Source organism: Colletotrichum destructivum, chromosome 5 (assembly GCF_034447905.1).
Source record: "Colletotrichum destructivum chromosome 5, complete sequence".
Taxonomy (NCBI): domain Eukaryota; kingdom Fungi; phylum Ascomycota; class Sordariomycetes; order Glomerellales; family Glomerellaceae; genus Colletotrichum; species Colletotrichum destructivum.
This window is the reverse complement of record NC_085900.1, coordinates 1,545,805-1,563,154: the sequence shown is the minus strand read 5'-3', so window position 1 is coordinate 1,563,154 and position 17,350 is coordinate 1,545,805. Positions and strand designations below refer to the sequence as shown.

At 55.5% G+C, this 17,350-nt stretch overlaps 7 protein-coding genes across 7 annotated transcripts; 4 read left to right on the top strand and 3 right to left on the bottom strand.

The window, feature by feature from the left end:
* Positions 1–263: 263 nt before the first annotated feature.
* CDEST_08065 (Putative helicase, P-loop containing nucleoside triphosphate hydrolase) lies at positions 264–2,833 on the bottom strand. Its single transcript, XM_062924224.1, has 4 exons — positions 2,257–2,833; positions 1,287–1,697; positions 618–1,236; positions 264–563 (listed from the first exon to the last, which is right to left on the bottom strand). The coding sequence occupies exons 1-4, from the start codon at positions 2,477–2,479 to the stop codon at positions 515–517; spliced, it is 1,302 nt and encodes a 433-aa protein (XP_062780275.1). The 5' UTR covers positions 2,480–2,833; the 3' UTR covers positions 264–514.
* A 153-nt stretch (positions 2,834–2,986) lies between these two features.
* Positions 2,987–3,918, top strand: CDEST_08064 (Putative ribonuclease P subunit, Rpr2/Snm1/Rpp21). Its single transcript, XM_062924223.1, has 2 exons — positions 2,987–3,867; position 3,918. Exon 1 carries the CDS (start codon positions 3,222–3,224, stop codon positions 3,747–3,749), a length of 528 nt encoding a protein of 175 aa, XP_062780274.1. The 5' UTR covers positions 2,987–3,221; the 3' UTR covers positions 3,750–3,867; position 3,918.
* Position 3,919: 1 nt separating this feature from the next.
* CDEST_08063 (Putative pyridoxal phosphate-dependent decarboxylase, pyridoxal phosphate-dependent transferase) lies at positions 3,920–6,335 on the bottom strand. The gene is made up of 4 exons (XM_062924222.1): positions 6,216–6,335; positions 5,910–6,148; positions 5,245–5,847; positions 3,920–5,185 (listed from the first exon to the last, which is right to left on the bottom strand). Exons 1-4 carry the CDS (start codon positions 6,231–6,233, stop codon positions 4,327–4,329), a joined length of 1,719 nt encoding a protein of 572 aa, XP_062780273.1. The 5' UTR covers positions 6,234–6,335; the 3' UTR covers positions 3,920–4,326.
* Positions 6,336–7,141: 806 nt separating this feature from the next.
* CDEST_08062 (Putative oligopeptide transporter, OPT superfamily) lies at positions 7,142–11,843 on the top strand. The gene is made up of 4 exons (XM_062924221.1): positions 7,142–9,157; positions 9,261–9,554; positions 9,710–10,607; positions 10,660–11,843. The coding sequence occupies exons 1-4, from the start codon at positions 8,906–8,908 to the stop codon at positions 11,610–11,612; spliced, it is 2,397 nt and encodes a 798-aa protein (XP_062780272.1). The 5' UTR covers positions 7,142–8,905; the 3' UTR covers positions 11,613–11,843.
* A 647-nt stretch (positions 11,844–12,490) lies between these two features.
* On the top strand, positions 12,491–13,132 carry CDEST_08061 (uncharacterized protein; the record flags this gene model as incomplete). Its single annotated transcript, XM_062924220.1, has 1 exon — positions 12,491–13,132. The coding sequence occupies one exon, from the start codon at positions 12,491–12,493 to the stop codon at positions 13,130–13,132; it is 642 nt and encodes a 213-aa protein (XP_062780271.1).
* A 1,357-nt stretch (positions 13,133–14,489) lies between these two features.
* CDEST_08060 (uncharacterized protein) lies at positions 14,490–15,416 on the top strand. The gene is made up of 2 exons (XM_062924219.1): positions 14,490–15,279; positions 15,363–15,416. Exon 1 carries the CDS (start codon positions 14,984–14,986, stop codon positions 15,209–15,211), a length of 228 nt encoding a protein of 75 aa, XP_062780270.1. The 5' UTR covers positions 14,490–14,983; the 3' UTR covers positions 15,212–15,279; positions 15,363–15,416.
* A 623-nt stretch (positions 15,417–16,039) lies between these two features.
* On the bottom strand, positions 16,040–17,088 carry CDEST_08059 (uncharacterized protein; the record flags this gene model as incomplete). The annotated part of the gene is made up of 2 exons (XM_062924218.1): positions 16,586–17,088; positions 16,040–16,500 (listed from the first exon to the last, which is right to left on the bottom strand). Exons 1-2 carry the CDS (start codon positions 16,863–16,865, stop codon positions 16,040–16,042), a joined length of 741 nt encoding a protein of 246 aa, XP_062780269.1. The 5' UTR covers positions 16,866–17,088.
* Between the last annotated feature and the right edge of the window lie 262 nt (positions 17,089–17,350).

The window sequence follows — 17,350 nt, the reverse complement described above, 5'->3', positions numbered from 1 at the left end:
GCTGGCGGCCTCATGGAGATGGCGGTTCTGGTAGCCGTCCGCCGATTCCATGAAAACAAGGGGAAAGCCTGAAGACCAACATCAAGTGTCGTCGAATCAATCCCTCAATGATGGATCGCTCGGTTCATGTCTGGCTTCGGCACTAGTCGTCGAAGAGAAACCACAGCGTTCCTTTGGTAATGGAGTGGTAGCCCTACCGCAAAAAGCATCACTAGAACGATCAAAACCTCAGTTTCAGCGGTAGCACGCCAAGCAAGCAAACCGGTAGGATTGAGCGTGGTGATCCAGTCTTGATTTCCCTGTGACAAACTACTCTGTACAAATAACAAGAGGCCTCTTCCGAGGCTGATAGACTTTCTCTCATTTGCCCGGAGCAGTCCCCATTTCTCTTTTCCGGGCGACCGCATTCCTCGCGCGTCACCCACGTCCAAAATTTTGCAAATTCCCGAAACCAGAACCAGTGGAAGAAAAGACACCGGCAGAGAACGTTCTGCCGAACAGCCGCATGATCTGCTTAAGAGGCCATGTAGGTGCTGGCGTCGATACCCTCCTTGGGGAACTCACTGTCACAAAATGTTAGCGATGGCCTGTCACAAAAGTGATGAAGGGCGACTTACGGAAGAGCAACCTCAAAGCGCTTCTCGATGGCCTTGAGAACCTCCTGGTCCTGGTCGGTGCTCACAAAGGAGATGGCAAGACCCTTGGTACCGAAACGGCCAGCACGACCGACTCTGTGCAGGTAGGAGTCGGCATCGGCGGGCAGATCGTAGTTGATGGCCAAGTTGATGCGCTCAATGTCGATACCTCTGCCAAAGACGTCGGTGGCAACGCAGATGCGCTTGTTGAACTCCTTGAACTCCTTGTAACGGCGGATACGCTCCTCCTGGCTGACGCCGGAGTGGACGGCGATGGAGGGGAAGTTGCACTCTCTCAGCAACTTGTCCAGCTCGGTCGCGCGCAGCGTGCTCTTGACAAAGATGATGACTTGGTTGAACTGGAGGTCGTCCAGAAGCTCGTTGAGCTTGCGGTTCTTCTCGCGCTCCTCGAGCTTGATGTAGTATTGCTGCAGACCATGCAGGGTGAGCTTGGTGTCCTCGTCAACGTAGTGCTCAGTAGGGTTCTGCATGAACTTTCGGCAGATAGGCTTGATCTCGTCAGACAGAGTGGCCGAGAACATCATGACCTGCTTCTGGGTGGGGGTGGCGCGGAAGATCTCCTGGACGTCACGGCGCATGTCTGATCTCGTGTTAGGAGCGATTGCTAGCGGGTGTGAGGCCGCAACTCACCGATCTGGTCGAGCATCTTGTCGCACTCGTCAAGAACGAAGATGCGGACGCTGCCGAGGCGGAGAACCTTGTCGCGAACCAACGCGTTAAGTCGGCCAGGGGTGCCCACGATGATGTGAGGGCAGGTCTCCTTGTTCTTGATCGTCTCAACGTCCTTCTGAATGGGAGTGCCACCGTAGAACACGCCGGTCTTGATGTCGGGCATGTACTTGCTGAAGCGGTTGTACTCGTTGCGAATCTGGAAAGCGAGCTCACGAGTGTGGCACATAACCAACACGGAGACCTCGCCCTGGACAGGCTCAACTTGCTGGAGGGTCGTCAAGACAAAGACGGCCGTCTTTCCGAGACCAGACTTGGCCTGACAGATAATATCTCCACCGAGGAGAGCCTGGGGAATGCAGGTTTGTTGGACTGTTGGATAGCGCCGATGTTAGATATTTGTTCCAAGAGCAGAAGAACGACGTAGAGGGCGTGCAAGGGGCCCGTCCATCTGCGCAAAGAAGCCATTTGTCGTCAAGATTTCCCCCCTCCACACGATAGACACGCCGACCGATCAAAAGTGACGATGGCAGGGGCAGAGCACGAGTCGCGAGCATGGGCGGCGCAACGCACCCATTTGCAGCTCGCGACCGTGACACAAGAGCAGCCGGACCGCTAGAAGGCGAAGCTCTCGTAGCGCGGGTCCGGCCTAAGGGTACTCGGAAACACCGCAGTGTTCGCGCGGCCGAGGGGCGCTATCACGCTTCCCCCCCGAGAACCGCGATGTAATCCACCTGTCACTGGTGGATTTGCGAGCAGTGCCCGTACAAAAAAGCTTGTAGACGTCCGACTTGACTCCCGCTTTCTCGGTACTTCCTCGATGGCGACGTTGATGGCTTTGTGTTTTTGCGTGGCTTGCGAGATGGACGGACGCTTGCTGATGGGGGAGGGGATGATGTATGGGTTAGGGTATTATAAACTCAGGACTGACCCTCCGAAGGATGCTCGAAACCGCAATCGCCAATAGCGCGGAGAAGCTCGGGCTTCAAGAGGAAGTCGCGGAAACCGGTCGAGTGGATGCCGACATAGCTGCCCTTCTTGTCGACATTGTTGCCAGCGGCGGCGTCAGCCTTCTTTCCGTTGGAGGCGGCGGCCGTCTCGTTGGTCTGAAGCTCCTCGTCGGAGTAGTCGATGAGATCCTCCTCAGCAGACATGTTGTTGATAGTTGGGGGTGTCGTTTCTTAGATGCGAGGGAAAAACCAATGGTGAGGCTGATGCGCAAGGGAAAACAGAGAACCTCAAGGCTGTCTGTCGGATGAGAAGCTTGGAGGATCAGGAGAGGCTCGACAATCAGCGAGATAGCTGGTCGCGTATTGGGGAAAGGTCGAAGGACTATAGTTCAATCCTTGAGGGAAAAAAACGCGGTGTCGTTGTCCGAAAAAAGTGCACGTCAGGCGAGAACCTAAAGCGGATGGCAATTGAAGGTTGCAGGGTGGGAAGGCGGGATGGGAGGAGGCGCCGTGGGTTTGATGTGGAAGTGGAAGATCCAAGGCGACGTGGAACTGGAGGCGAAGGAAGGTAAGGCGGGCAGCGCAAGGTCAAAAGCTTTCGCAGTGGTAGGCGGCTGAGTGCCACCCAGGCAACGTCATGTGACCGGAACCCGCTTATCCAAGACAGCATTATTATTGGGCATTCACACCGTGAGCTTTGTGCACGTTAACCTTCACGTAATCTGCACTGGAGAAAACACTCGACACTGAGAAGCTGCAGCCTGGGCTTGTACACTACCCCGACCTACCTACCTAGGTAGGTAATTGCCTTATCCACCACCCCTGCAGAGCTTTTTGTAAAAGGAAAAAAAAAAAAAGGGATCGAGTCTCATTGCAACTGCAATACGGGCTGGATTCAATGCCTCTCGGTCGATGAAACGTTTGACAAACCACAGGGAGGTCGAAAATGGCAAAGCCTAAAAGTGAGAGTCTGCCAAACCGGCACGCGTACACTCGCGTCTCCTACCTGCACCAGGCCGCCTCGTACCTGGCGACTGTGCAGCCGCGGCCTGGCACTGACTCAACCTCCAACTCATCGCAGCCTCACGATGCTCCTCGTGTCACCAGTCTCAGGAAGCACTCGACGATGAGAACAACCGAGACAGTTGCCCGGCGTTTCGTTTCCGACATCCGGGCCGTCTCCCTCAAGGCCCAGATCCGCCCGAGCCCGTTGCTCAAGCAGATGATGTGCAAATACTGTGACTCTCTGCTCGTGGAGGGGAAGACGTGCTCCACGAGGGTTGAGAACATGAGCAAGGGCGGCAAGAAGCCCTGGGCCGATGTCATGGTCACCAAGTGCCAGACTTGCGGCAATGTCAAGCGGTTTCCGGTCAGCGCGCCCAGGCAAAAGCGGCGGCCGTTTCGAGAGCCAAAGGTCGTAGGAGAGCAAGAAGCGACGCCTGCAGTTTCTGACATGTCGACTGGGAATGATTGAGGCAGTCGCATCGTGGTCTTTCACAACTACTGCTACCATTCGGAACACTTGACCGCCACCCGCCGGAGCGTGTTGCCATGGGACGCAGAGCCAAACCTACCCAACATACTCAGATCAGGTGCGTCTTTGCCCAATGGAAGCATAGCACATGGGCCCTAACATTACTAGATAGAGATCGTCTGGCAACATGCGGTTCGGGTTGGAAGCAACAGCTCGCCCGACGGACTGCAGGCGAAGCAGGCCGTGAAGGGTTTTCATCCTCCCGGGTAGCCGCTCAAACGCCACGGCAAGGCCGTCGACATTGCACATGAAAACATTCATGCAATGACTTTAGGAGGCTATATGCCACATGTTGGTAGACATAAGTGGCTTGAGAATCATGATCTCCGGGACGGCAGTAGAATTGCTGCATGCAGATTGCACTCGGCCAGCTCACGTAGCAATATGACCTCGTGCAATCATATGCTGATTGGCCCTAGATTGGTTTCAAGTGAGAGAATCTTGACATTTTTCGCTATTTCTGACATGAATAATACAATACAAGTCCGTACTCATCCGAAATCATGGGCACCAGGTCTCAACACACGGCACGATGAATACCGTCCTTCATCGACTTGACCTCGTTTCCGGACTCCGTAACCGCGCCCTTCGCGCCGTCCTTCTTCTTGTTCTTCGTCTCATCGTCCTTGACGTGTACCCGTTTGCGGCTGTGGTGCTTCTTCAACACCTGCAGATCAATTTCATCGTTTTCGATGAGCGCCTCGGTGACCTCGGCGATGTCCGTGAGCAGACGCTCGAGCAGGTCAAAGGTCATGGTCTCGCGGATGACGACCCGAAGGATCTCAATCTTCTCCTCGTTGGGCGGGAGCGGGTAGTTGGGGATGATCCAGCCGCGGGCGCGGAGCATGAGGGAGATGGTCTCCTGCTTAATGTGCTCGTACTTCTTCTTGAACTCGTCCGTCAGGCGGAAAGAGACGACAGGAAGGCCGGCTACATAATCGGCAGACGTCTCCCCTGGCACCGCATCTTCGCCTCCGACAGTGCTGGCGGCCTGGCCGACAATCGACTTCGCGGTGCCGCTGGCTGCCTTGTGGGGGGCACGACGGTGGATGTCGGACACGACGGTGTACCATCCTGTGGCCTCTAGGCTCTGGGCAAGAAGGCGAGCGTTGGAGAGACAGTTTTCCATGATGGAGCGGTAACCGTCGAAGCCCAGGTGGATGAGGTTGTAGTACTGGACGATGACCTGAGCGCCAGGGCGAGAGAAATTCAGGGTAAAGGACTTTTCGGTGCCGCCGAGGTAGTGCAGCTCGAAAATGAGGTCCTCTGGCAGGAAGGACTGGTCGCGCCAGATGATCCAGCCCAGGCCGGCGTAGACGAGGCCATACTTGTGCCCGGAGACGTTGATTGACTTGACACGAGGGAGTTCGAAGTTCCTGGAAACGTCAGTGTGATGAGAGAGAGAAACCATCGGACCAGTCGGGCATGGCCTTACCATTTGGACCCGCCGACACCTGCGTGGGTGAAAGGGGCAATGAAACCACCAGACGCAGCGTCGACGTGGATAGGGATATCGATGCCGGTCTCGTCCTGGTACTTGTCAAGGATCTGGGAAATCTCCTCGACCGGCTCATAGTGGCCCGTGTACGTGCTGCCAAGGATGACGAAGACGCCGATGGTGTTTTCGTCCACGTTCTCCCTCACAAGGGCCGGATCCAGGCGGTAGTGGCTCTTCTTGCTGACCGGCAGGATGCGGGCCTCGACGTCAAAGTAGCGCGCGAATTTCTCGAGAGCAACTTGGGCGTTGGAGCCCATGAGGATGTTGGGTTTTGAGGCGTCCTTGCCCTGCTCCTTGCGCTTGATCTGCCATCTCCGCTTCATGGCGAGGCCGCCGAGGTGGATGGCCTCTGACGAGCCGGTGGTCGCAGAACCAATAGCCTTCTCGCCAGGCTGGACGCCCCAGAGGTGCGAGATGATGCTAATGCAGCGCTGGTGCATGTCCATCATGGCGGGGTACTCGTCTGCATCAGACAGGTTTTTGGACAGGTTCTCTTGCATGAGCTGGGTGGCATTAGGTTCCATCCAAGTACCGACGAAGCTTGGAGCCTGGTGTGTGAGTACATGACGAATAACATCCGGGGGGTTGTGGTCGATGCTCACCTCGCCAGGTTGAGGTTGGGCTTTCCATCGAGATCCAGTTCATCCCTGATCATTTGGAAAACGGTATCTCCCGGGGCACCTTCATCGGGGATTTTGTACTTGGGGATGTTTGTTTGGCTGGTGTAGCGACTATCATAGGGCTGGATGTGTGCAGAGGTGGCATGGCTAAGAATGTTGGCGTGTCCGGCGGGCGTGATGTGGGTTGCCTGCAATCGTTGGACGATATCCTCAGGGTTGACCTGAGGTGAATTGCATGTGAGTACTAGGCTTTTGGTGTGTCTGTAATCTAGTAAAGGAGATACGTACGTGACTTGCAAGAGGCATGGTGGAATGGCGTGGGGAGCGGATTTCGTATTAGAGATGCCTGGTTCGGGAATGGGACAGTTTTGTATTATGGATGTCATGGTTGCCAAGACCAGTGAGTCGCTAGTTGAGTGAGGTTTATATACGGCAGAATATCATGAAAACAGCTGTAACATGTGGTGCGGCTGTTGAGCCGATGATGAGGAGTGAATGACGACATATGACAGACCGAGCGGAGCGCGAGGATTTCCCTAGGACGTAATTGTTCGGAGACGATCCCTCCAACCACTGTACAGGTGGATGAAATACGCTTGCTAGCTTCAGCCTCAAAATGACCGGCACCGCGGGCCGAGAAAGGGATCACGATGGCGGATGATGCTTCGGGGCTTCTAGTGCGACGTCTTTCAGGGTGTCTGCCAAGGCCATACCGATTTGTGGTGAAGCTGTTTTGTGGGTTCGTGGAGAAGGACACGGACAGAGGGACGACTGGACCCGATCGGGCGGCCGGAGCGATGCCGACTTTGCCGCCCAGAGCAGCTGAGTGATGAGTCCCGAGGGCAATGGGCTGTGGCTTGGTGTCGATTACGAACTATGCCCGTCTGGAACACGAAGAAGCTGCGAGGAGATGCCCACGCTCAGACGGCGATCTGGTCTGGCTACACCTAGGTAGGTAAGCAAGCACAGAGCGGGTTATGTGACGGCATGGCACCGGATTTGGGACCAGCAACTGTAGCCCGGAGGAGAGCTCCAAGCCCTGACTCCTGTAACGGGGGGTGGGTCCCGATGCCGTCTTGGCGCTGCACTCGCGCAGTAGGCACGCCGGCAGAGAGCGAGAAGTCTCCGTTGCCTACGATGATTAGGTTGATAGGAACGAATGACTTTGCTTTATCTTGGGTGGTATCGTAACCCAGGGTCCCAGGGGGCCAGCACCTCGTCGCACGCCGGACTTTCTGGGTTATCCTGTGGCCGAGTGGGAGCAGCCAGGAAATAGTCGAAGGAATCCAAGAACCACTAAAGGGCTTCTCTACAGCCTTTCTCGGCCTTTGTCAAAGCTGGTATCGGGAAGTATTGCCCGTACAAATCTGCGAGAAACATGCCAGCCGGTTACCTTTTTCGATTGAGAGCTCAATCAACTAACATGCGCACCAGGACATGTCAAACTCCAGAGTATCGAATCCGAGAAACAGAAACAGCGCCATCGGCAATAAGATTGGAATATCAGACTCGACGAGGACTGCCCCGGCAGCCATTCACACCAGTCCATTCACCTGCAAAAGATAAGCCGGGGCAATCCAGGGAGTCGCCTTCTTCCCGGCCGAAGAGAACGTATCGTGATTGGCGGATGAGACGCAATCGGACCAAAGTCCCATAATGCAGTGAGTGACTCGCCAAGTCTCGCGCAATAGCGGCATTGGCATTGGTTCTGCTAGCTTTCAGCTCCGAGCCTCCAGGGCTTTCCTCCCGGACCGTTGCGAAAAACCACCAGAGCTACGACAACTGACAGCTCACATCGGACGAAAAGCAGTCATGCTGTTTGCAGTCCATCTATCTCACCAACGCAATGGTTACAACCTACCCGTCCCCTCGTCTGTTCTCGGCTTCCATCCAGGCCTTGGGCGATCAGCAAGCAATTCCCGGATCGGTGACAGGGGACAAAGGGTCAAGCATTAGGCGGTGCACCACCGAGAAGTCGAGTTTGAACCAACAGCGACAAAGAGGGAGAGAGAGAGAGGGGGGGGGGGGAGTCGGCTTCACTGCCTCAGTCATTCCCTGGTGTGCTACTGCTAGCCTAGAGGTGTGGACCAGCTCGCCATTGTCCTCCCAATGTCACCCCCCTCTCCCCGACGACCCATTCTTCTTTCTTCCCTCGCCCTCGCCTCCTCCACAGGACCACAGCCCCATCGGATGTCGCTACCCTGGTTTAGGAAGGTCGACAAACGGCCGCTGGGCCGTGGGCTGTCGCGTCGCTTCTATGCTTGTGTCGTGATAGCACGCTAGTGAGCCGAATTCTTCTGATCCCCTCGAGCCCCCTCTACCCATGGCCCAAATCACCCAGGGAAGCGCCCACCCATACGGTACACTGCGATATGGGGGCGTAGATACGGATAGCGAGGGCCCAGCATCGCCTTATGCGTTGGATGTGCCTGTCTCTGTCTCTCTGTGGACTCTGCAAACCTCCGACTTAACTGACCCAGAGCCACCTCGAGCAGACGCAAATACCCGCCGCTACAGATTTCCCGGGGGCCACAACAGAGAGGAGAGATCGCCCAGAAGCCATCCTTCCCGTCACTCGTTGGTGATCTACGGGAAGTGGGATTTGGGTTTTATTATTTTTTATCATTGTTTTTGACTGGCCTGGCGCTGGCTGGCTTACTCTACACGGAAACGAATGCACTACCTTGTCACCTTGTCTTGTTAGCCTGCAGGCCGCCGACCGGCACCACCCTCGCCGCCGCCATCTCCTTCGGTTGATTTGATTGAAAAAGCCCTTGGCGCCCGCCGTCCCCAGTCGTTGTCCCCCCCGTTTGTGGCCTTGGGGCCTACTTTCGTCCTTTTTGCTTATCTTGTCGGTCGCTCTTCAGCCCATCCGCAATCGGCGCGCTCTAACCTCTCCCCTTTCAATCTACTCGGTCGACAGTAGAGCGAAGGTGAGAGAGAGAGAGGCATACACAGAGTCCTCGACAGCCCTCACCATGCCGTCCTTCTTTCGCAAACGTGGCGAGCCCGAGGAGATCACGCCCTACCCCGCCCTCGACGACGATGCCGAGGCCACGGGCATCGAGCCGCTCAAGGCTCTGGCTCGGTTCGAGAAGGCGCATAAGCTCGATCCCAACATGCCAATTGACGAGCTCAACGATGTCGACACCGCTCTCGCCACCGGTAACGCCGAGAAAGGCCTCGAAATCGAGCAGGCCCTTATGGAAGATAACTCGCCTTATCCAGAGGTATGTCGCAAAGCACTCCTCGTCCAAGCGTGCTGGACACGCGGATGGGGGGGAAACTGGAAACCGTCCAAGTCGCTGACATGAATGCGACGCCGCGACAAAGGTCCGCGCTGTAGTACGGAACTACGATGTCGATTTGCCCGCAAACACAATTCGCGCCTGGGTCATCGGTATGCTGCTTTGCACCGTTGGCTCCGGCGTCAACATGCTCTTCTCTCTGCGCAACCCCAGTGTCACCATCACCACCTACGTCGTCCAGCTCATCGCCTACCCCATCGGCCTGGGTTGGGATTTAGTCATGCCGGACAAGGAACAGAATGTCTTCGGCATTAAGTTTAACCTCAAGCCCGGTCGCTTTAACTACAAGGAGCACGTCATCATCGTTGCTATGTCCAACGTAAGTTTGAACAAGTGAGATCCGGACGCGGTGGGGGTTTCAGAGCCTGCCTAGATCGGAGCCTTCGCGGCAGCCAAGATATCGACGTCGCGGCGCCAAGGACGGCCCGGTGACCATGACCCTTTTCAACGATGGCGACTAATATGATATTCTAGGCCGCGTACGGAGGTGGCGTCTTGTATGCGACCGACGTTCTCCTTGCCCAGCAGCTCTTCTACAAGCAGCACTTTGGTTGGGCCTTCCAGTTGCTTTTCGGCATCACGACCTTGTGCACGGGGTACGGCCTGGCTGGGTTGGCACGGCGCTTCCTCGTCTGGCCCTCGGCCATGATCTGGCCCTCGAACCTGGTCAACTGCGCCCTGTTCTACACCCTCCACGACCACTCCGGCTCGGACCCGACGAAGACCAACGGCTGGAAGATTGGCCGCTACCGCTGGTTCCTTATCGTCGGCAGCGGCGCCTTCATCTGGTACTGGTTCCCCGGTTGGATCTTTCAGGGGCTGTCGTACTTTACGTGGATCTGCTGGGTCGCTCCTAAGAACGAGATCGTCAACAAGCTCTTCGGAGGTCTCTCGGGCTATGGACTCATGCCCATCTCATTCGACTGGACCGTCATCTCGGGCTATCTCACCTCCCCGCTGATCCCGCCTTTCCATGCCATCGCCAACGTGATTGCTGGCATCATCATCTTCTTCATCATCGTTTCTTCCGGTATCCACTTCTCTGGCACCTGGTATTCCGACTACTTCCCTGTGCAGAGCTCCGAGTCGTTCGACAATACCGGCGCCGTCTACAACGTCACTCGCATCCTCGATGCTAACCTGCAGTTCAACGAGACCGCTTACAACGATTACTCGCCGCTTTACCTGCCTACGCAGTTTGCTCTCGCCTACGCTCTGTCTTTTGCCGCCGTGGCCGCCGTCGTCGTCCACGTTGTTTTGTACCATGGCACGGAGATCTGGGGCCAGTTCAAGCTTGCTCGCCACCAGGAGGATGACGTGCATATGCGTTTGATGAAGAAGTACCGCGATGCCGAGGACTGGTGGTATCTTGGTAGGCCGCTCGCGCGAATACTTTCACCTTTCTCTAACTAACATCGACACAGCGCTGTTCGTCGTCATGGTCGGCATTTCCTTCGGCGTTGTTGCCGGCTGGCCCACTGGCTTCCCTGCTTGGGCCTACGTCGTCTGCATCCTGATTCCGGTTGTCTGGCTCATCCCCATTGGCATCGTCCAGGCCATAACCAACATCCAACTCGGCCTCAACGTCCTGACTGAGTTTATCATTGGCTACATGGTACCCGGCCGGCCCCTTGCCATGATGATGTTCAAGAACTACGGCTACATTTGCATGTCGCAGGCGCTCTACTTCGCCCAGGATCTCAAGCTCGGTCACTACATGAAGGTGCCGCCGCGTACCATGTTTGCGTCCCAGCTTGTCGCCTCGCTCTGGTCGGCAGTCGTCCAGATCGCCGTCATGAACTGGGCTCTCGGCCACATTCCGGACGTCTGCCAGCCCGACCAACCGAACAGCTACACCTGCCCTGGCGGTCGCGTCTTCTTCACGGCATCCATCATCTGGGGTGCGATCGGTCCCGCCCGCATCTTTTCGGGCCAGGCCCTGTACTCATCCCTCCAATGGTTTTGGCTCGTTGGCGCTATCACTCCGGTCATCACCTGGTTCCTCGCCCGCAAGTGGCCCAAGAGCATCTGGCGCTATGTCAACACGCCGCTCCTCTACGGCGGCTCCGGCTGGTTGCCTCCTGCCAGTGTCTACATCTACCTTTGCTGGGCACTCGTTGGCACCATCTTCAATTTCTTCATCAAGCGCCGTTACACTGGCTGGTGGTTGCAGTACAACTACATCACTTCGGCAGCCCTCGATTGCGGACTTATCGTGGCCACGCTGATCATCTTCTTCACGCTGTACCTCACGTCGGCCAGGCCACCTCAGTGGTGGGGCAATGTCGACGTTTTCCAGACGATGGACTGGAAGGGCACAGCCATCAGAACGCAAGTGGCACCCGGCGACATCATTGGGCCCAACCGCTGGCCTTAAATGTCAACGACGAGAATGAGACGGGACAGAGAAGCGTATTTATGAAGTTCGAATTTGACAAAGGATATAGGAGTTGGTGGCTGCTTCAATGTGTACGTATTCTGGTCTCACGGCCCATTGGTAGGAGGAGTCTTTGGGTATTTGGCTCTGATGCGAGGGTTATCTTTACGGCTGGTGATACCTCGACGCGAATATTGATACAAAGCTTAATCTCAACGATGAATTAACGACACTACACGAGCTGCCTGGGTGTACCTGCTGTCTGTCTACGATCGGTATGTTTTCTGGTAGTCGATGCCGCCTATTGCCAGATGGCCGATGCTTACTTCCGCCGAGTCTCCCGGACGCTAGTAGGTAGTTCCAGTATCGAATGGGAGCTTCCCCAAAGAAGAGTGCCTGCATCATGCCATCGGCAGTAGCTCCTGGTTCTCCTGCCCTCTCTGTTTGATGAACACGTTCGCGATGCACCATTCACTCAAGGACATCCCATCGCTCGGCCTTCCTTCTACTGCTGTCGTTTCTCTCCCAACGTAGAAAACCTCAGCCTTACACCTCTTTGTGGTATTACTCGTTTTAACATCCCGCATTCCTTGATTAAAAGCCATAAAACGCGCCACCTACTCCATTATATTCGCGATATACCTACTGACCACGCCTGCTTTGTATTGACGGCCTTGTCTTGCAGAGAACGGCGTGCCGCCGCCGCCCTTAAGTACCACAAGAAGGGGACGAAAACAGACGCGAGAAGAAAAACGACACGACTGACAGAACCGAAAGACCCGACAGGAAAGAGGCGCAAAGAGAGCAGCCGCGTCGGTCGCCGAAACGAGAACATCGTGAAGAAAGTCCACACAAAAAAAAAAAAAAAGGACGAGACCATGTTCGGCACAGCCATGATTCCAGCGCCGGGGCCTATTTACGACGAGCAGGACCTGGCCGACCTAGCCGAGGACTTCCACCGCAGCAAAGAATCCCTGAAAGCCGCCGGTAGAAGGTTGACATCCCGTCAGACTTCGCGCGCAACACACGCTTCGCGAGCATCAATCGAGTCCCGAGGACCCCTCTCGTCCAACGAAGACCTGGACTTGCATGTCGATCTCCCTCCAGGCATACTGGCAGATGAGTCGTCTGTCTCGTCGCTTCCGTCTCGACCTCCCGGACATCCGCCTGGGAGCACGACTCGGAAGACGAAGCGCAGCTCAGCGAATCGATCCGAACGGAAGGCAGAACAAGTTGCTGGAGTTCAACCGTCCAAACGGAGACGAGGGTTCCGTGCCAGGCTTCGACGAATCTTAGGCCGCAACGACAAGCTCGAGGTCGATCCCGATGCGCCGCATAGCCAATTTCAGGCCCAAGAACCGAAGAAACAAGACCATCAGGACAAGGACTCTCAGCAATCTCCTGAGCAGAAAACCACGCCAAAGAGTGGTCCCGAGCCCGCCGAAGCCGAGCCTTCTTTGTTGAAGGAGACTACACCTCGCACCAGCATCAGCCTTTCAAAGAACGACAAGTCCACCTGATGTCGTAACCAAGCTTCGTGGGGACATTGGCAGTGAGGTAAGTATACTCAAAGCTCACCTCCCCGTGATATCTCGGCTAACACCATTCAACAGTGATCAATACGGTCGGGGTGAGAAGGCCAAGTGCGAAACAGTCAAGGATCAAAGGAACCAAGATGGCTTGACAACCCTTCGAAGAATAAGGCCGCGTGTTGAGCCTGCTCGACTTGTTTGCCACTAATGCCCCGCGATGAAGCATGATTGCAAATGAGTTTAAAGGTCTTCTTCGGTGTGTCGGTCGTAGGAAGGAAACAGCATCGGTGGTAATACTTCTCATGGTGTACTTCATCGAATCCTAATACATGACCTCTTTTCATTCCTACATCTTCTTTCTCATGGACGCTCCGCAATGGGTCTTTGCGTTTTCAAAGCATGCTTGTCTTTTCGCCCATTTCAATGAATAACTTTTACTTCGCTACGGTGTTGGAAGGCAATCCAGCCTGCCGCCAAGGAAAGGGTCTCGCTTCGCGGGACACCGGACGCCGACGTTCCTAGGATTGAGATTAATACGAAAGAGATTGCCTCTCGGATTTTACGGCGTAGACTGTGGAGGGACTTGGTCACTGATTGCAATTTTAATATTTCATGGAGGAATATGCTGGCGACTCCCTTCCATGACTGATCAAGACACCAACTTAGCCGCGGCTGTTCCAGGCCAGCGTAGCCCATTGTTACAATGGCGTTGCCCCTTCAATCCATCGCCAGTCATCTTACTGACTCGTTGAGAGCCTCCCTCATTAACCAAGGAACGAAGACGTCTGACTTGAGCCGCTGAACGTCATCCCGGAACGACATCCAGTCCAGTCCGGTCCCAGCCATCTGGCTGGCAGGGTTCATCTCCGCAGTCTCCCCAAGATTTGGAAGAAACAGAACCCATGAGGCCTCATTGTCTGGACTGATACAAATTTCCGAAAAACAATGACAAGATTTGAGACCTCCAATCGAGACCTGTCAGCTCCCTTGCTCAACAAATACCAGTGATGGCATAGCACTTGTCTCAGTATCTTAAGATACGGTCGTACAAGAGACGAACATAGCAGTCGCCAAAAAGATTGTCATAGCGGGAAGGGGGGAAGAGAAAGAAAAAGAAAAAGAAAAAAAAATCACCCGTCCATTGAAAGGGAAAATTTGACCCCCCCTCCATTTCCTCCGTTGCATCCCTTTTTGCACGCCCTTGGGCGCCTTTTGGGAAGAAGTGACACACGAAAGGCACCCTGAGACAAATTTGAGTCAGTTGTGAGCAAACAAAAGTCTGGGACAATCTCGCAATCTTTGACTCTTTTGGGGGACAGGAAGTGCGACAAGGCCTGGGTGCTAGTCTTTTGGTATATAAGGCCGAGGGCAGAGAACCAGGGAACGGATGACTTCCGTCTAGACACAGACATACACACACGTTTGCCTGCGTTATATTTGGGGGGGAAGAAAGCGAACAATCAACACTTTTGCTTACTCCACCAGCAGCCATCGGAACGAAAGTTTTTCTCCCCTCTGATCATAAGACCGTCTTTCAACTCACTCAGATGATGTTATTCGGAAGAGAAATCGTCAAAAACACCAAGCTTTTCGACACGGTTTCCAGTCATAACAGGCCTGCCTTCTTGTTACCACGACCGCGTTGACAAGAGAGTAATAACCAGTCTGACTCACGATTTGAAAGAGAGGGAAAACCGACGACACCCCCCCTCGACACGCCCCGTCTGTGTAATACGAGCAGTACGAATAGGTACTGAAACGATTCAGATACGGAAGAAGAAGAACAAGGGGGAGGGAGCGTGACGAGCATCTAGCCAAGGGCCCGAGTCCTAGGAAAGGATGGGCCGAAGTGGATACGACACCACGGACTTGGGGAGTTTCGTCCGGTCCAACCCGCGTTGGGCCGGCGGGAACAGAGCCGGTGCCGGAGCGGGACAGAAGAGCGCGGGGAAAGCGTTCGGGCCGCCGGTAACGACGGGGCCGATGCAACAGGCGGGATCGGCGGCGGGATCGGCCTCGGCTTCTAGCAAGAACCGGGGTGGGGGTGCGGTCCCGCCGAAGAAGTGACGGCCGAGCTTGGTGCCTTTCCCCCTCTTTTTACGAACCAGCACGTAGGGTCGCTGTTGGTCAATGAGGTAAGTCCATCACTTGTGGGATTTGAGGGGAGGGAGGGAAACATGGCGCGGGCAATAACAACAGGCTGACTTTTCTTTCGCAGCGGTGGACGTTACTGATGGGCGGAACTCATCCAACCGGAGCGGGAACATGCTGGACGCAACAACCTTGGCGTAAGTTTTGGCGCCGGGAGGAAGCGGACGATCACCCACTGACGATCTTAAATGCAGCCAGCGTGGCCGAAGCGAGTTTGTAGGCCGTGGCGCAACGGAGAGGAGGCAGCGTGTCCCCCCTCCCTTCGACTCGGCGACTAAGAGGTGACCGATCGTTCACCAGCCTACTCGAGGACGCGAAAAAAGTGGCATGGCTGGCCTCTGTATCCACGATCGTGTACACCGTGAGAGGAGCAGTCTTGGGGATTTACAATATTGCGTTTAGGAAGCACCGATTGGTCGGATATCTCCATGGCGACGAGTGCCAGTTTATATACAGACGCTCGCTCTTTGACGAAATGTCACAAAAGCAGAGGGCAGCGAGCAGGCGATCCTTTGAAACGATGCTCTCCGCGAGAGGGACTTCCACACATGAATGCCATTCTCGGCCGAGTGTAAAAATAAAAAGTGTCTTTTTGCATCGTGATATTGCGGCTATTGCTTCTGAAACATGGAAAAATAAAGCCGAGGAAGAAGAAACGCCAACTCAGAATGACGGGGTATCGCACCGAGCAAAAAAAAATCCAAAACGTTAACATGTCATAACATCGTACAGAGGCGTCCCTCTTTAGCTGTATTGGGGCGGGTGCTGCGTGGGCGCAGCTTGTGAAGGCGGCTGCGGCAAGTAGTACTCCGCGGCCGCCCCCGTCGTCGCTGCGGGGGCCGGGCTGGGCCCGGACGCCGTGGGGGGAGCGTACGGCGGGACAGGCGTCTGCGAGCGGTAGGGCGCGTAGCCCATGGGCTCGTATTTGCTTTCCGCGGTGTTGCCGTTGCCTTGGTTGCCCGATGCAGCGCCGGCGAACCAGGAGTCCCGGTTGTGGCCTTCGTCGGACCTGCCTTCTTCGATCTTGGCGTAGACTCCGCCGCGAACGCAGGATTCGCCGCCGCTGGTGACAGACTTGTTCTTCTTGTGGGCGGCGAGCTTTTTGTAGAGGAAGACGGGGATCCAGAGGCCCGTCGACATGAGGAGGGCGCGGCCGAGGACGTGGCCCAGGCGGAACTTGTGACCTTCCTTCTTGCGCTTGAGTTCTGGGGTGTTATTGTAAGTCGCGGGTTCACGGTCATTTCGGCAGTCGTACCGCTGTGCGGACGTCGGAAAACGGGATAAACTCACCCTGGACCAGATAATATGTCAAGGATACGAGGAACAGGACGAACCAGACAATCAAGACAATGATGAGAATTCGGGCCCAGAGGGGGACGGCGCCGAAGCCACCTCCACCTCCTCCGCCGCCGCCTCCACCACCGCCGGCGACGATGTGACCGCCCTTAGACTTGGACTTGGACTTGCTCGTCTTGGATTTTGATTTGGAGGATTTGCCAAAGCTGCTTCGGCCGCCGCCGCCCCTGCCGCCGCCGCCTTTGGGAACCCGGGATTCGAGGATGAAGTCCATTACTGTGTGTGTGTGTGTGTGTGTGTGTGTGTGTGTGTGTGTGTCCAAAAAAAGATAGATGTTTAGGAAGCTGAGGTTGTTTCAAGGTGTTTTTGAGGTATACAACAGCATCGGTTTGGTGAATAGGTGAGATGTGTGTATAAGGCAAGTGATCGAGTACACTATCGAGGGCTGAGGTGAGGGGACGAGGCGGGTGGCTGCCAAGTCCTTAAGTATCAGGAAGGACGAAACGCCGGCATGCAAGAGGCGTTTTCCGGCATCGTGCTGTAGCCTGTCGGCGACAAATTTCTTTAGCCCCCTTCCCCCCATGCAGGTCTGACGAGAGACGGCACAGACAGCCCAGCCAGTCCCAATCGGTCGGCTTAGACCCGTTGGCTTCTTTAGTTGGTGCTGTGCCGCTCACAGGCTGCATCTTGACTTCATTTGCGCTCATCTGAGCTCCAGATGGCGGCTTGGCAGAGGACATTGTCCAGAGGGTGTAGGCT

What these genes read in the sequence shown, in the direction of transcription:
- CDEST_08065 (XM_062924224.1), bottom strand. Translation starts at nt 2,479, where the DNA reads ATGTCTGCTGAGGAGGATCTCATCGACTACTCCGACGAGGAGCTTCAG. An exon ending in CAAGATGCTCGACCAGATCG is followed by an intron (nt 1,237 to 1,286) that starts GTGAGTTGCGGC and finishes ACACGAGATCAG; the next exon opens with ACATGCGCCGTGACGTCCAG. An exon ending in CGCTTTGAGGTTGCTCTTCC is followed by an intron (nt 564 to 617) that starts GTAAGTCGCCCT and finishes ATTTTGTGACAG; the next exon opens with TGAGTTCCCCAAGGAGGGTA.
- CDEST_08064 (XM_062924223.1), top strand. Translation starts at nt 3,222, where the DNA reads ATGGCAAAGCCTAAAAGTGAGAGTCTGCCAAACCGGCACGCGTACACT.
- CDEST_08063 (XM_062924222.1), bottom strand. An exon ending in CCCAACCTCAACCTGGCGAG is followed by an intron (nt 5,848 to 5,909) that starts GTGAGCATCGAC and finishes CCAGGCTCCAAG; the next exon opens with CTTCGTCGGTACTTGGATGG. An exon ending in GGTGTCGGCGGGTCCAAATG is followed by an intron (nt 5,186 to 5,244) that starts GTAAGGCCATGC and finishes TGACGTTTCCAG; the next exon opens with GAACTTCGAACTCCCTCGTG.
- CDEST_08062 (XM_062924221.1), top strand. Translation starts at nt 8,906, where the DNA reads ATGCCGTCCTTCTTTCGCAAACGTGGCGAGCCCGAGGAGATCACGCCC. An exon ending in ATAACTCGCCTTATCCAGAG is followed by an intron (nt 9,158 to 9,260) that starts GTATGTCGCAAA and finishes GCCGCGACAAAG; the next exon opens with GTCCGCGCTGTAGTACGGAA. An exon ending in TCATCGTTGCTATGTCCAAC is followed by an intron (nt 9,555 to 9,709) that starts GTAAGTTTGAAC and finishes ATGATATTCTAG; the next exon opens with GCCGCGTACGGAGGTGGCGT.
- CDEST_08060 (XM_062924219.1), top strand. Translation starts at nt 14,984, where the DNA reads ATGGGCCGAAGTGGATACGACACCACGGACTTGGGGAGTTTCGTCCGG.